At 38.3% G+C, this 15,378-nt stretch overlaps 1 protein-coding gene across 1 annotated transcript; it reads left to right on the top strand.

Annotated features, from left to right (window-relative positions):
- Positions 1-5,129: 5,129 nt before the first annotated feature.
- On the top strand, positions 5,130-14,667 carry LOC148072702 (glucoside xylosyltransferase 1-like). The gene is given in 8 exon segments (XM_087797942.1): positions 5,130-5,396; positions 5,658-5,753; positions 6,676-6,859; positions 7,253-7,442; positions 7,445-7,704; positions 9,529-9,652; positions 9,736-9,908; positions 13,148-14,667. Coding segments are annotated over 8 exon segments (1,344 nt in total). The 5' UTR covers positions 5,130-5,229; the 3' UTR covers positions 13,298-14,667.
- The last annotated feature ends 711 nt before the right edge of the window (positions 14,668-15,378 follow it).

Here is a 15,378-nt window from a genome sequence, read left to right on the forward strand (position 1 = left end):
TCATGTTTTGTGGGTCAGAGAGGACCACCATTTTATTTATGCTGTGTCTCAATACATGCATATTTGACAATAAAATAACTTGACTTGACTTGACTTGATAGATATTAATTAATTGTAAAACTATCTCTATGGCTTGTAATGGCTTTATTCACTTTATATGAGCGACTCATCTGGAATCTGCTTCATGACCACATGGCATTGACGTGTGACTTGATTGACAGCAAAGATATTACATATTTTTATTTTTATTGCAGTAGAGATCAGATTCAGATTCTTTTATTGTCATTCAAACATAACATCTGAGATGCACTTTAGAACAAAATAACGTTGCATGTATGCCACAAAGTGATTTTGCTTTACAAATAACCATTCCTCAATAACTTACTTACAACAAAAAAACAATTGGATAAACAGCAAAAGGATTTTCTTCTTTTTTTTTTTTTAATGGAGAGAGCATTACATTTTCCACTTTTCAGATAATCCACAACAAATGATTTGACGTTTATATTTATCTGTTATCCGATACAATAACACCTGACACATAGCTTCAATAATTAATGCATTTTTAGTCCTGGCTTGTTTACAAGCTTCTACATTTGATAAACTATCACCAGCGTGTGATCACAAGTGAATGCATATAGAGAACAGACAATAGTACATAGTTTACAAATTTGTGTAGTGCTAGTTTAAAGCATTCTTCTGCATCTGTGCACTGAAGAAAGTTATTTAAGAATGGTTAGCACTAGTGATGGGTTGATGAGGCCTCATGATACATTATTGTTTAGATGATATGGTGCCTTCATTCAAAAGGCCACATTGAAAATGATGCTGATTTCATTGAATTAGAAGAGCCAATGTTTATAAGTCGAGGTGCCATTCACCGTTAGAATGTATACATTATATCCTTAAACAACTGATGCCGTATCATGAAGAATCACTAAAGGAATATTCAATAGATACTTATGAGCCGATTGAGGAATACAAGAAAGTATTTGGTACAACTGTTCATAAATTGCAATCCATGGTTAAAAACAGAAAGTCTTAAATATCAGTAGTCCTTTTAAAGAGAGAAAAAGATGTCTAAACCTCAGGTTTTATTTTTCATATCGTACAACACAATCAATTGATTTAGTTTTGCGACTATTATTTCTACACTCACTGCACGGCACCAATTATTTCTTCGAAGTTCAGTAGTAATGACAATTTCCAACTTGTTGAACTCAACTCTGTCTGTTTTGAACTGACAATGGTACTGGTTAGTTATTTATAAAGTCCTCTTGAAACGCTCCTCTGAGGTATCTTAATATGGTGAAGACAATGGTTAGTCCTGTCCTTGATGCTTAGAAAAACTGCCAAGAAAGCAGATTCTTAATGCTCCCTCTGATACATGCAACTTTATTTCGCTTGACGATGACATGTCTTTGGTTGTATACCAGACAGAAGAATCTTGTTCAGAAACAGTGTCATGTGAGTTCACTGTGACCATTTGAGGTTTTCATCTAACCAACCCACTTCAGGCTTACTGTGCAATTGGCCTGCACCTGTGACGTCCTTATTGTCTGTAGCACAAACTGTTGTTCTTCCTTGGGTCTCTTACAGTGTTGAACAGGAGGGAGAGCTCTGGTCTCAGGGGCGTAATAAGAATGAGTTCCTCATTAAAAAAATGATGGTCCCATTTTGCCTCACTTAGGTCTTATTTCAAGCTCTTAGTCATCTAAGCCTTGATCACAACTTACTCCTACGATTCCGCACTGATCACTTTATCCTGTTCTTCTGGACCAGCTCTGTGGATCACAGCCTCACTTGATGCCCCTACGAGCAGGAGTCTTGCCTGAAATATGAAGCCCATTCTTAGTTCCTGATGAACTTCACCAGGATGCTGTTTGCATAGTCCACACTTGGACCCCTGAATAAGTACATATCTCAAGGTGTAGGGGTTGGAGGCTTTTGCACTACAGTTTCTATAGGCTTGCTGTCGTTACACATGCCCAGGATGAAGAAGAACCTGCAAGCACCGCTGCACTTCTTTGGTGGATTTGTGAGGAATTTAGTGAAGGTGGACGCAATTGCCTTATCTATTTCAGGTTTGTTCAATCTCATGGAGGCAAGAACCATTTCTGGACTTCCCCAGGTGTGACAGAGTTCCTTGAAGATGATCTTATCCAGGTTTTTAATCCCTTCAGGGCTGGTGTCAAAGTGAACTTCCTTCACAGCATCCCATACTGTGTCAAAAAGGTGCTTGATGATAGCATATGGGTTTGACTTCCCCCACATGACTTTGGCCTTTTTCAATATTCGTAAGACAACCTTCTCCACAACAATGTTCACCATAATCTTCTTCCTCACTGGTTGTTCTTTGGCCACATCTGCAACTGACTCAAAGTTTGAGAAGGCATCAGCCACTGGGATTGTTGCGAGTGCCAGAGAAACCATTTTGGAGTGGTTGTCCGCCTGGGTTTCCCACCACCACTTCACCATAGCCAAAATGAACTGGACCTTCGTCTGAAGAGCGGTTAACAAAGACGACAACGCGTTTATGTCCGATGTGCTCTGGCAAGATGAGCGCAGTGTTTCGGAAGTGATGTCCGGAATGCTTCCACCACTGATGTATTTGTAAATTAGCTCACTGACCTCATTGGTGAATTCCTTAACGTTACCTGGCGATAACCGTCCCAACTTGAATGAAGCCGTTTCCTGATGAATGGCCGAATTCTTTTCCTCTTCCTCATTTGTCAGCAGCTTATCTGTATTAAAGATGAGGGACTGCATTGTTTCTGGTGATTTCGATTTCATTGGTAATGTGTAGCGTTTCTTCAGCAGTCCCGCCAACCGAATAATCCAGACTCTCGTGAAGTGCCGGGTGAAGAATGCTTTCATTTTTTGTCGCCCAGTTTTGAGGGACACTTTAAGTTTCCCTCTACAAGTCGATGTTTTCACATGTTTTTCCAGACCAACGGCTTCTTGGGTCATCAAATAGGAGATTTCATCTGCCATGCCGTCGACATCCTTGACAACATGTGCTTGCAGCTGCTCATATTCAGTGTCTATCACTTTCCTCAAAACTGGCTCCGTCATGTCGATGGCCTCCTTCCGGATAATCTTTTGAACAGCTTTATTGGTCGCTAAAACAAAACTGTCCTCGTGTGAAAAGCTCTGCTGCGCTGAAGCAGTTGATAGACTCCCTGTTTCGGAGGTCCATTTCGATCCACTTGCATAGCTCATGTCCTTGCTACAGGCCAACAGAGTCTTTAGCATGGAGAAAGCATGACGGATCATGTTGTTGAGTGTGCGAGGGGGAGTGATGTGAGGGTTGCTGTGGTCACCTTCAAAACTCACACACTTGATACTTGCGATGACTTCCTGAGCCACCAGAGATGTCAGTCTTTTTGAGCTGGCCGTCTGGACTTCTTCCTCTAATCCCAATACCTGAGCAAAGCTACTAGCAAGTCTATTATCAAGGTTGGCTTCTATTTCTTCTTTGGACAGTTTGCGGCAATCCACACTGGTGTCCTTAATGGACGTGGACACAGTGCGTATTATATCAAAAAGGGCATCCGCAAGCAGCGCTTTAGTGGCAACATCAGGATTACCTTGGTTCAATTGCTGCCACTGCTGAGATGTTAAACTGTCAAAGAAAGACTGGACACTGGAACTTAAGTTGAACCCCATGAAATTTATCAAGCCATCGCCCTGCTCATGATGAGTATTATCTGAATTGAGCCACTCTGGTATTCTGCTCGCTGGTTTCTCATAGCTTAGTGAACTTGGGTATTGTGTGCGATTACATTCCCTCTCATAAAAAAATGCTTCCATATCTGCTGGCAGTCGCTGAATCTGAACTAATTTAATTTCTACTCACTTCAAACTTTTTTATGTTCATCTGAAACTCACCTGCTCTTTAGAGAGGCTTGTCCTTTAATACATCAGGAAAAACTCCACATTGTAGACGGTCACATCAAAGGTGTACTGCACCAATATAAATGGCCGTGTCTTCATATTTGTGGATTTTACAAGTGTATATATTTTTCTCCTTGAAGCTCCTCGTGTTCTCTGAGGCTTTTGCAAACCTGTGAGTGTAATCCTTTTCACTCCGATGAAGTCCAGTTAAATTAGACTATACTAGCTTTCTGATTTATTTTAATGCCTGTTAACAGATGGAGAAATTAATCGTTTTGGTTCAACATGTTTTTCATCCATGTAATTTCAGTCTAGATGAATTCAACTTAGACACGGATGTCTACGTTCTCTTGTAATGTTTTCCTTGTTCAGCACAAACTTTAATTTCCTTGTGCATATTCAGGAAGCCTTATGAGGCCTTGGAGCATCAGAAAACAAGAGTAATGCTGCAAACTTATTTATTCATTATGTTTAAAGGTTCGCAAACTTTGGCAAAAATTTCCCAGTTGAATAAAGGGACATAGTATAATTTATTATACCAGACCAAAAGTTAAGTCATTTATACATAGTTTTATTGTTTTTAGTTAAGAAAGAAATACTTTATTGAAAATAAACAACATAAAATAATCACATGGTACAATGGTTATAATAAAATTCACAGCACTGATCTACCCCACATTTAGTTTTTCATTTCAACACTACCCTTTCATGCTTTATATGAATTATTGTGACATTCCGGAGACTCATATTGAGCTCTGACTTCAAGTCAAAGGAATGTTATATGTGATCAGTAGTTTGTGCACTGAATAATAATTTGTTTGTTTTTTTAAAACCCATCATCTTAAATAGTCTACTGTGAATGGCCCTCCTTTGCCACCCCTTTCTTCAATCAATCGAGAAAAAGTTTTCCTATTTTTCTCCTGCTGAAACTATGTAATAAAATTGAATTTCTCTCATTTCTGGATGAGTAAACACTACCATCTAGTGGATTTCAATGCATACAGCAATGCGTACTTGTGGATGTTGGACTATATGAAATAGAAAATGTCAAATCAGACGCATTTTAACAATCATAATATTTGTAATCATCGGTTTACTATACAATATATATTCTTGTGCTTTTCAAGTATTTATTTTGATAACAGGATGTAGTTACCATATCACTTCCTTTGCTGTACCTACCGTAATTCGCAAGGAAAGTCGCTTGCGAAGCCGCAGTGGGTTGTGGGAAAGAAAAGTATCAACAACTCTTCATTTTTGGCGAATCAGCTGTTCTGTCTGCCAGCTCTGAACGGACCACTATGACTCCTACGCTTTTTTAATGTCAAAAACATGCGATGTTATGCTCGCGCATTGCTTTTTTGCGTTTTGTTCAGCCTATGTTCACTTCTGTATGTCTTCAGTCAACTGTCCTCCTCGGAGCACGGGAAGACCTGGACCCCGAGCAGACTGAAGACCACCGACAGAAGCGGTCCTGACTCTGAGGGGGACCATGAAAGGTAGCCCTGCTGGCTAGCACTTAGCTCTCGCTGCATAGCAAACACTAGCTTAAAAAAGAATATTCGCTTGACCAACCACAGCATGTATTATTGTATTTAAAATAAACTATCAAGTCAACAACTCAAACCGGTCTATTCAAGTCATAATGGCGTAATTCCCGTGTGTCATGTAATGCTAAAGCTAACACGTCCTAAAACGAGAATGTCAAGCAGGAGCGTTCAGTGTGAGGATACCAAAGAGGGTGTTTTGTAATTGTACAGGTGTAAAACACCACCTGTCTCCTACTGGAGTCCTTACCGGAGACTGCCCGCTGATGTTTGTGGAGTGAACTGCTTTATGGAGTCATCTGTTATTAGGTAGGACTTATTTTGAGCATTTAAAGGAGATGTTCCCTAAGCTGTTTCCTACCTTTCGACTTTTGAAGTGTTTTTAAAATGTCATTTGTTAAATCAGTTTAACATACAATTGAATTGGAAGTTTCCTTTTTGTCAGTAGATCATTTGACAAATACCCATAAACCTATTCCAACAAACCTCGTTTGACCTTTAGTGGGGAATTATCAGCTGTCTCTAGTTTCATCAAATACTTTGTGATAATCCTTAAAAACACTAGTAATAAAAAATGTCTGCTTTGCCACAATACTACATGCACTGTGTGTGTCTCAAGAAAACAGCATGTCAAGCTTCAGATGAAATGCTAAAGACACTTGTGCATGAGGTATTATCCACTATTATCAAGGTTTAATGATAATGATCAAATCGATTGATTCATTTTCATGCATGTCTATGACAAAATGAAGTTGATCATTATAAGCTGTTTTTTGATTTCATATGATTGCACAATGTCAGTTATTTTCTAGAATCAGGAACTTTTATTACCAGTGTAAATTACATTTAACTGAACAATATTCATAACTCGAAAGAGTTCTTGAACTGTTATGTTCTGGTCCCTATCGATCGATTGCATCTTTATACTAGAGATGCAATCGAGTGGTATAAAGTGGTACTTCAAATATGAACACTATACTGCCTTGTTTTTAAAAAATGTTGCTAAAATAACTAAAGATTGTGTTATTAATACATTTAAAATATGTTTATACGGATAATAAGTGATTTCAATTATTTTTAGTGTGTAGAAGTGAGAATGACGAGTCACTCGCTGGCTTGAGACAATACAATAGAAAGATGTACATTTGATTCTAGTAAGTTGAGTTTTCCCAATGCACTCTCCGATCAGATTTAGGGACTGATCTGCCTATACGTTTGTCTTTCTTGTCAGGGGCAGGAGAGGCAAAGAGCCAAAGGAGCGCCATGAGGAGACGAGTCACATTGCTGTGGTGGCTTGTGGCCCGCGGCTGGAAGAGACCCTGACTATGCTGAAGTCAGCTGTTTTGTTCAGCAAAAACCCACTTCACTTTCACATCTTTGCGGAGAATGAGCTACATGACAGCTTCAAACACACTGTAAGTTTTTCTGGTTTGTTTTGTGTGATAGTAACTGTCACTGAAGTTTTAGTGTGTGAGGGCTACATTAAACCAGAGAATACAAATGTGATAAAAAAAATGATATGTACTGTTCAATTACTAGAAATCATATGTTGCACCTAACAGAAAACAATGATCATGTTAGGATTGAAGCACAGTTTCCTCTTTGAATAATGTATATCTTAAATTGAAATGAATGTCTGAACATGTCTTTTTCTCTGCTCATCAACTGCTAGCCAGGTAGTGAGTTAAGTGTGCCTGCAAACGATTGCAGTTTTTGACATGTGTTGGTATAACGGCTCAACAAGTCTCAGTGTGTTCCAGTGTGTTATTTGTTTAATGTTGCTAATTTACATCCATCTGTTCCACCAGTTGCTCTCGTGGCCCACAGACGTCCGGACCAAATTTGACTTCACCATCTACCCTATCACTTTCCCGATAGAGAACGAGAAAGAGTGGAAGAAACTGTTCAAACCTTGTGCTTCTCAGCGACTCTTCCTTCCCGTAAGTCGCAAGACATTCCATTTTCCCTCTGACTCTAATGTGAAACTAATGAACCTTTTCATCCCCAGCTAATACTGACCGAGGTGGATTCTCTACTCTATGTGGACACGGATATTCTCTTTCTCCAGCCAGTGGAGAACATTTGGGCCCTCCTGGGTGAGTTTAATGGAACTCAGCTGGCTGCCATGGCTCCGGAGCATGAGGAGCCACGTATTGGCTGGTACAACCGCTTCGCACGCCATCCTTACTACGGCAAGACTGGCGTCAACTCAGGAGTGATGCTTATGAACATGACCCGACTCAGAGGGACCTTTTTTAAGGTGGGTTCTTTTGACCTTTTCAAACTATCAATAATTGTGTTGATTGGTCTAAATCAGGTGCTGGCAACCTTTAGCACTAAAAGAGCCGTTCAGACCCGTTTCACTTTAATAAGGTGATGAAAATAGTTGAGAATTCTTCTATCCTGCCTCTGAAAACAAATGTAGTTTCTGCATCATACCTTTTTAACCCAAACATATATAATCTGTTTAATCTCAGGCACTAAAAATGGTCAACTACTCGATTTGATTCTCAACTTTCTGGCTCAGGTTTAAGGGAAAGGTGGATTTTAGATGGTAATTGTTTTTTTTCCTGGTAAAAAATATACTGTTTTAATCCAACATAACTACAATTAGACTGTGACATGCTTTGCTGTGATATTTACACATTTTCTAATACAGTTGCCATTTATTTCCTGATTTAAGACAGACTAGTTATCATAATCTTTAACATTTCTGATCAACCTTTACCTCATTTATAAGAATATAAAAGTCAAATTAAAATGATATTTTTGAACAAACTAAAGTAGAACACTGTAACAGTCTGTGTTGCATGTTACTGTTCCTTTAAGACTGAGTCAGGTGAGGGTGGTGGGAGCGCATGTGAGAGTGAGCCTCGGCGACAGTTCTGCCTGAAGTTACAAGTTACACTTTTTGTCAAATAGTCAATAAGAGGGCTGCTCTTTTTTTAATTAAAACTTTAATTTTTATTAAATATGACAATTATTGATACAAGAGGCAACATAGTAAAAAAAATGTTCCTTTATCAAAAAGAGAGAAAGTTGAGTTGAATTGTCTGTTCCAGTGTGAAATGGTCTTTGTCACTGTTTCAACAGGAAATACAAGGCGATTCATTATTTCACATTTCTTTCAGGTGAAAACGCTTAGACAAAATCAAACGGATACAAACAACTTGTGAATCTGTTTGATTTTGTCTAAGGTGGTTGCTGAAGTAGGGATGGTCTTTAGATCCTGGATGGACTTTGTAGCATCTGTCTGCGGAATCTATAGAAACTGAGATTGTTTCTCATGATCACTATGGGAAGTGCTGAAGCTGTGGTTTTACTGGCTTGATTAACTTTACAGAAGTTTGACCCAAGGTTTGGTGGGAAAGAGGTCATATCAGGAGGAAATATTGAAGGACAGCAAGATGTTGTGTCCTTGAAAGTTTTCAACTTTTTAGTTTTTCCCTTGCATCACCAACTGGAATCAAGCATTTGCTGTCACAGACAAAGCGTTGTATTAACATATTGAAATAAAACAAAACGGTTTTAATCAATGTTTAATTGGTGGTAATTAGTTGATTAATTTTGGAGCCATTTCAATGTGACAAAAAAATAAATGAACTTTTTTTTCTCAATACCATAATAATGTAATTTTGTTACACTTTTTTTTTTTTTAAAAGGGGCAACATGACAAAATAACATCACACAAAAAATGTGACCTTTCGAGAAAAAAATGGGTGTTGCTTGATCTACGGTACAGTAACTTAAACAATTGTGTATAATGCAGGTACAGTTCTTTGATTTATTGGAAAAGTTTTTTTGTTTTTTTTTAAAGGGTTTGTGATAAATATGCTATGATCCGGCAATTTAAATAAAATTCAATTGAATTTCGTTGAACCAAAATGTTGCGACACGTTTTGATATTTAGGTGCAACATAAAGATGATTTTTCTTCTGACAGCAATATAATTGTCAGCCAGCTGAGGTCGCTGTTGTGCTATCATTTCAATCGTCTACGTACCTTTATACAGGTTTCAGCATAAAGGTTTTGTTGGCGTGTAATTAATTTTCAGGGGTAAAAAAAAAACGGTCTGTCCTTCCAGAACGACATGACGTCAGTTACTCTCCGATGGAAGGAGATCTTGGTGCCGCTTCTTCAAAAGTACAAGCTCAACATTACCTGGGGGGACCAAGACCTTCTCAATATCATATTTCACCATAACCCAGGTTTGTACCCTTTTTTTTATGGGAATGCTTCTCAAAATGAATCAATCATATGTTGTTATCTTTGCTTTCTTTTCTTACTTCAGAGAGCCTGTACGTGTTCCCCTGCCAGTGGAACTACAGGCCGGACCACTGCATCTATGGCAGCAACTGTCAAGAGGCGGACAAAGATGGCGTCTTCATTCTCCATGGTAACAGAGGAGTGTATCATGATGACAAGCAGCCTGCATTCCGAGCTGTCTATGATGCCATTAAAAAGGTAATTGCTACCATTAAAAGAAATAGTATTGTCTGGAAAGTTGCGTCACTCGTGTAATCCCTTTAATGTGGTTCACCGAATGACATGGAATATTTCGGCTTAAATTTGTAGAACAAATAAAACGATGACCTTGATAAGTGAATTGCAGCTTTGGCACACCTCAGAAAAGTCACCAGCATGGGATCAAAATATCCTTTTTGGTTGGAAAAAGTTGAACTTGAATTGAACAAACTAGAAAAAGTTGATTGTCACCAACCATACAAACTTGAAAACTGACTGTACGCCTCAGTTATGCCTCTCATGTCAAACGGGGAAGAGAATGCTGGAGAATGGTTCCAAATCGGTTTCAAATAAATACTATGCATGTTGCTTAAATTGGTCTTCCCCAACCACCAGTCTGCCAAAAAAAGACTTTTATTTTGTGTCATTTATTTATGTAATTTCTGTTCATTTGCTGTTGAATCTGTTCCTGCTGACTCCAGCGTACCCGTCGCCACACTGGCCATGGAAGTGGGGGGAGCTTCATTAGATGGTCTTCATCCATTACCGCCACAGGGCTAGACTGGCCACTGTCAGTGCGAGCAATGTTCTCAGCCATTAAGCAAACGAGCTGGCTGCGTTATGGGGCACTCGTCTCGCCTGCGGTCCCTCCAAGACTCAAATACGCACACATGGCAGAATATATATTTGATTTTTGGGATACGTGAAAACCTGAATTTTGTAGAAAATGTATCAAATGGATGGAAGGCATTTTGTGGAAAGATGTGGCAATTTGTTTGTGTTCTGTTGGCTGTAATCATTTGAAACATCAAAATCGACTGTAAAAACACATTCTCATAACAATACTGTATAAAAAGCTTATATTTAGCCAAGATAACAAAGAGAAATTTTCAGATTATATGATTTTTAGATACATTAGTTAGGAACATAAGTCAACAAACCCAAAGGATCAATAAAATATATTGTGTTTCTTTTTAATATGAGAAAAAACGACACAACTGAAAAACAATTTCATATGAAATAATTTTTCCAAGATAAGATGCAGCAGTCTCTCTGATTATCTATTGTTAATCGTTTGTGGAAGTTTCTGTCAAAATGTGTCATTTGTTTTTGGAGGTGTTGATGGTAATGTCTGTGCTCAACATTGAATGAAGCCATCTTAAAATTCCAATCTCAAATAGGTACTTGCATTACATTCTAATGTGGAGCTATTGTGAGATATTACCAACTTATCTGACATGTAGAACGGTCATTTAAATGCCATGAAAACAACACACAAGCATCCATAGATCCCATGGGAAAATCCCTTGCATATACATGGAAATATGTGGGATGCCACTGTGGTCTCGTCAGCAAATACAAACACTGGCCACTCTAAGTCTACCATTCTTCATCCATATTTCCCTAATATTTTCTTTCTATTTTCCTTTGCTTATTTCCCTACGATCTCTCCCCCATGTGTAGAACTACTTTTCCATCCCAGCACCTGCTCTTTAGTTTGCCTCCCAAGACCCAGGGATGACTCCTCCAGTCCAGCAGAAGAGCGCTGCAATAAAGGGCACTAACATTATCCAGCCAAGCCCACAGAAGAGTTGTAAAATTTTTAGTGCTGATGGTTGTTTGAGACGGTGGATGGCTGTTTGGACGATGCACCAGCAGCCTTCACATAAAAATCAATGCGTGGCTGTTAATGGTGCTTTATTGCCTAATACAGTGAATGAAAGATAATAAAGAAAGTGCGGAGCTGGTGGCGCACCAGCCGCCGATTTCTATTCAGCAAAGCGATGGAATATTGACAAATCCGAGCATAAAAACCAGAAGCCCGTCTTTTTTGCTTACATGATCTCGGCATGCTAATGTTGAATTGTTGTAGCGGCGGAGGGGCTTCGCTGTTTACTCGCGGCTTCTTTACAATAATGAAGCTTTAAGAAGCCGGCGATTAAGATGAACGAGCCGCACTGTCACGCCTTACTGAGCCCGTGCTGCTGTTGTCGTGGTAATTGATATTCATAATCCAGCACTTGGAGTTGACAGATGTGAGTCAAAAGATGTTAAACTGACGTGTGTGTACCGCTGCGACTGGAGGAAAACACTACTATAAAAATGTGATCTGCTGTTTTTTATCCTGCAGCCGGCTGGGATATATAGGAATCGGGATTGTTTAGATCAGCATTTGTGGCATATTTACATAATGTTATTGTAAAGAAAGAACTGAAGGGTTTTTACTATAGTTCATAAAGATATGTAGAGTTAATGCAGCAGCTCATAAAGGTACTTCCGTGTGCTTGTTCAGAACACATGTCTGTCTGCTGCTGGTCAAATACCAAATACAACATAAATACCACAAATGTTAGATGAACTTGTGGTAGAGGTTATTGTACCAAAACCATGCTCTTTGTGTCTGTGCTGAAAATGGCAATGATGCACATTTCAATTCCCTTGTAAATATTGTTTTAGATACCAATACCACACAAATCAGCATATTGCTGCTAATTAAAATAAATCCAATTCATTACTTCTTTTATTAAGTACAAATCCATAGCATTTAAAATCATTCTACTGCAATGTCCTATTTTTTCTCATTTTCGTAAAGGTACATTTTCTGCCTTTTATTTATGAAACAATAATAGTATTTTGCTTATGTTTCTAGTTTTTATCTTTTTTTATTTTTTGATCTTTTTTTTTAGAATCCCTTAAGTTGAAAAAGTCTCTCAGTACCTCATATAAAACATTGTCTCTGACTCACAGGTGTAAAGCAGCTTGGTGAGCAGCATCAAAATACATCCTACTCATCAAAACACCACATATTGGGACTTTAAATTGATGCCCTAACAATAATATACAATCTCCTTTAAATGAATGTGTAGTTTATTGTTGAAAAATCATCATTTATTTCCCTTTTAACCTTACAAATTAAATTCACATTACAAGTATTAATGATTCTTATCATGCTTATTAAGTATATTATTCTCACATGTTTGCCTCCCACACAGTTCTGTTAGCAAAATGCTGCAAAGTGTAAATTGATTTAAATTAAATCTTTTTCAGTCTGTTCTTTGCTCACCATGTGTATTGATGACCTAACCTTTGACCCTCATCATTTCTGTCCTTGTCCTTCTGCTGATCTCTTTTAATCATGATTGACCCTCACACAAGAGCTGTGTTTTTGTTTCAGATCAAATTGACTTGGTTGTGACTTACAAATGGTTGTTACTAATTTGTTCTCTTTTGACCCCCAGTATTCATTTGGTGATAATCTGACGACGTCCCTGCTCCAGCCTCTGGAAGAATCCCTGCAGAAGACCACCCACACTTACTGTGGCAGTGTCAGCCAGCTCTTCACCAAGCAGCTCAGACGCAGCATCGAGTCTGTGGAGCAGATACGGTGAAAAATCCAATGGAACTTGTTGAGTCAGTTCCGTCATGCTAGATGTCCAAAGTCAGGACTCTTGTGAATGTTTACAAGAAATGTGTCGGCGTGTGCTGGTACTTTCCTCTTCGAGTGGAGCAGCTGCTTGTCAAGAGACACTTCAGGTGGCAGATGCTTCTTGTTGCTTCACTGTTTCTCTTCAGAGATTTTCTCTTCATTTGGACAATCATAATAGTTTATTTTTTATAGCAAATGAAATTTGCACTTTTGAAAGTATTCAGGTCAAACTACCAGCAGGGTACGTTCCACTCCTCACATGGTTTTACTAACGGTTCTTTGTCACATGTCTAAGAAGGGTTTTAGTTGAACCAAACTGCCCTTAGAGGTTATGTATGTTATGTTTCAGTATTTATTAAGGATGGGGCACTTTTACTGAGATTAAAATACTCGACTGTTTATCACTGAATGTTGTTTCATGTTCCTAGTTTTTATTCAAATATCAAGGTTTTTTACGCAGTTTTCAAACTCCCAACTGTTTTTGCATCACATTTTTATTAGTGATTCATAATGATGACATCTTTGATGGACTGATAGGTTTTTAAAACATGCAGAATTTAATTGCTTAATAATATTTTTTAAAACTGCCGTATGCAAGGCTACGCTAGGTTATTGTGGACAAAAGCCTACATGACGGAAAGTCATTATTGTCCACAGGAATAGATACTGTAGAACTTCCTTTGGATCTCCTCTAGGTTTAGGATTAAGGTCCAGCCATTTCAGAGTTCCAAGCTCCCTGCACGGATACCCTTCATGCAAAGGAAAATCCTCTTTTCTTTCCTCGTCACCTGAGCTAATCTCTGCTTGAGTCTTCCTGAGGACCTCAGTCATTCTGGGCTATTCTGGACCAACCTGTGCAACAAAGACACCAACATTTATTGTTGGCTGAAGTGCAATCTGAAGAGACCTACTTCAGGCTTAGATTGTCTTTATAATAGTGCCCCTAAAATGAACTTAAATCATAAATAGGTAAACATGTATTTATAAGTATACAATGGGATGAAGACGGATGAATAAAACAATTTATTCTGGGGTTGTTTTTAAGGAGGGCTTTCATTTACATTACAATATGATGCATATCTTTCTGCTATGAAGATGTATATTACTCTTTATTTAAACATTTACTTTGTGTATTTGACTGTTGTCTCTGTTATATTAGCTGAAATGTTTTTTGGTTCTGTTAACTGATTATAAAAGAAAACTTGTTATTTTTATTTCTTTGTCTTTTCTACATGCTTCCTTCTATTACAGTTTTCAATGCATTTGAAGCTGACATTGTTTCTGGTGGGACAAAAGTTACATTTCAGGTTGAATAAACATTCTTTTTTCATAGCTGATTGAAGAGTTTCTGCTGCTCCTGAGCAGCGAGCTGCTGGCTGGAGCAGCAATCACAGTCACTTAGCTGGGAGTGCTGGCGCTGCCTGATTACTTCACACACACAGATGGAGCCGGACTTGATGACAGAAGCAGGGCTGAGAATGTGAGATCAATGTGTGAGCGTGAAGACTTCAGAAAATGTTGTTGATGTCCTAAAAGGAGCTGATGTGTTTGGGTCAGTAGCCTCTGGCTCTTCATTTCACAGCGAGATTGACACACGTGCCTTGAGTGCGCATGAGAGGCCGTGTGATGAATTTCAAAAAGCTCCCGACTGGGAAACGCCGTCTGATGTGTTTTTCTTTTTGCATATTGCCAAACTATTACTGAGTTTTTTTTAGGTTGTTTAACAGAAGTGTAGAGTAACAGTTACAGTTCTAGCCTGTTGATCATAAATAGCCAGTTGTCAAATGTGACAATTGCTGTCCAGAGAAAAATATATATTTAAAAATAACCGGGTAGTTTGTTGCAACTGGGTCGTGTGTTGGATTTATGGTCTTAGTTTCTTTATGCATTTACTTTAAGTAAGTGAATGCAATAATTCAGTGTTTAATAATATTATTTATACTATAATATTTTTTTATATTCCTCCAAGATGAGGTGCATTTTTTATATTTTTTATAACATTCATTCATTTATTGTCTACTGCTGTATCCCTTACAGGGGTCG

The sequence above is a fragment of the Callionymus lyra genome, chromosome 8 (genome assembly GCF_982586985.1).
Source record: "Callionymus lyra chromosome 8, fCalLyr1.hap1.1, whole genome shotgun sequence".
Classification (NCBI taxonomy): domain Eukaryota; kingdom Metazoa; phylum Chordata; class Actinopteri; order Syngnathiformes; family Callionymidae; genus Callionymus; species Callionymus lyra.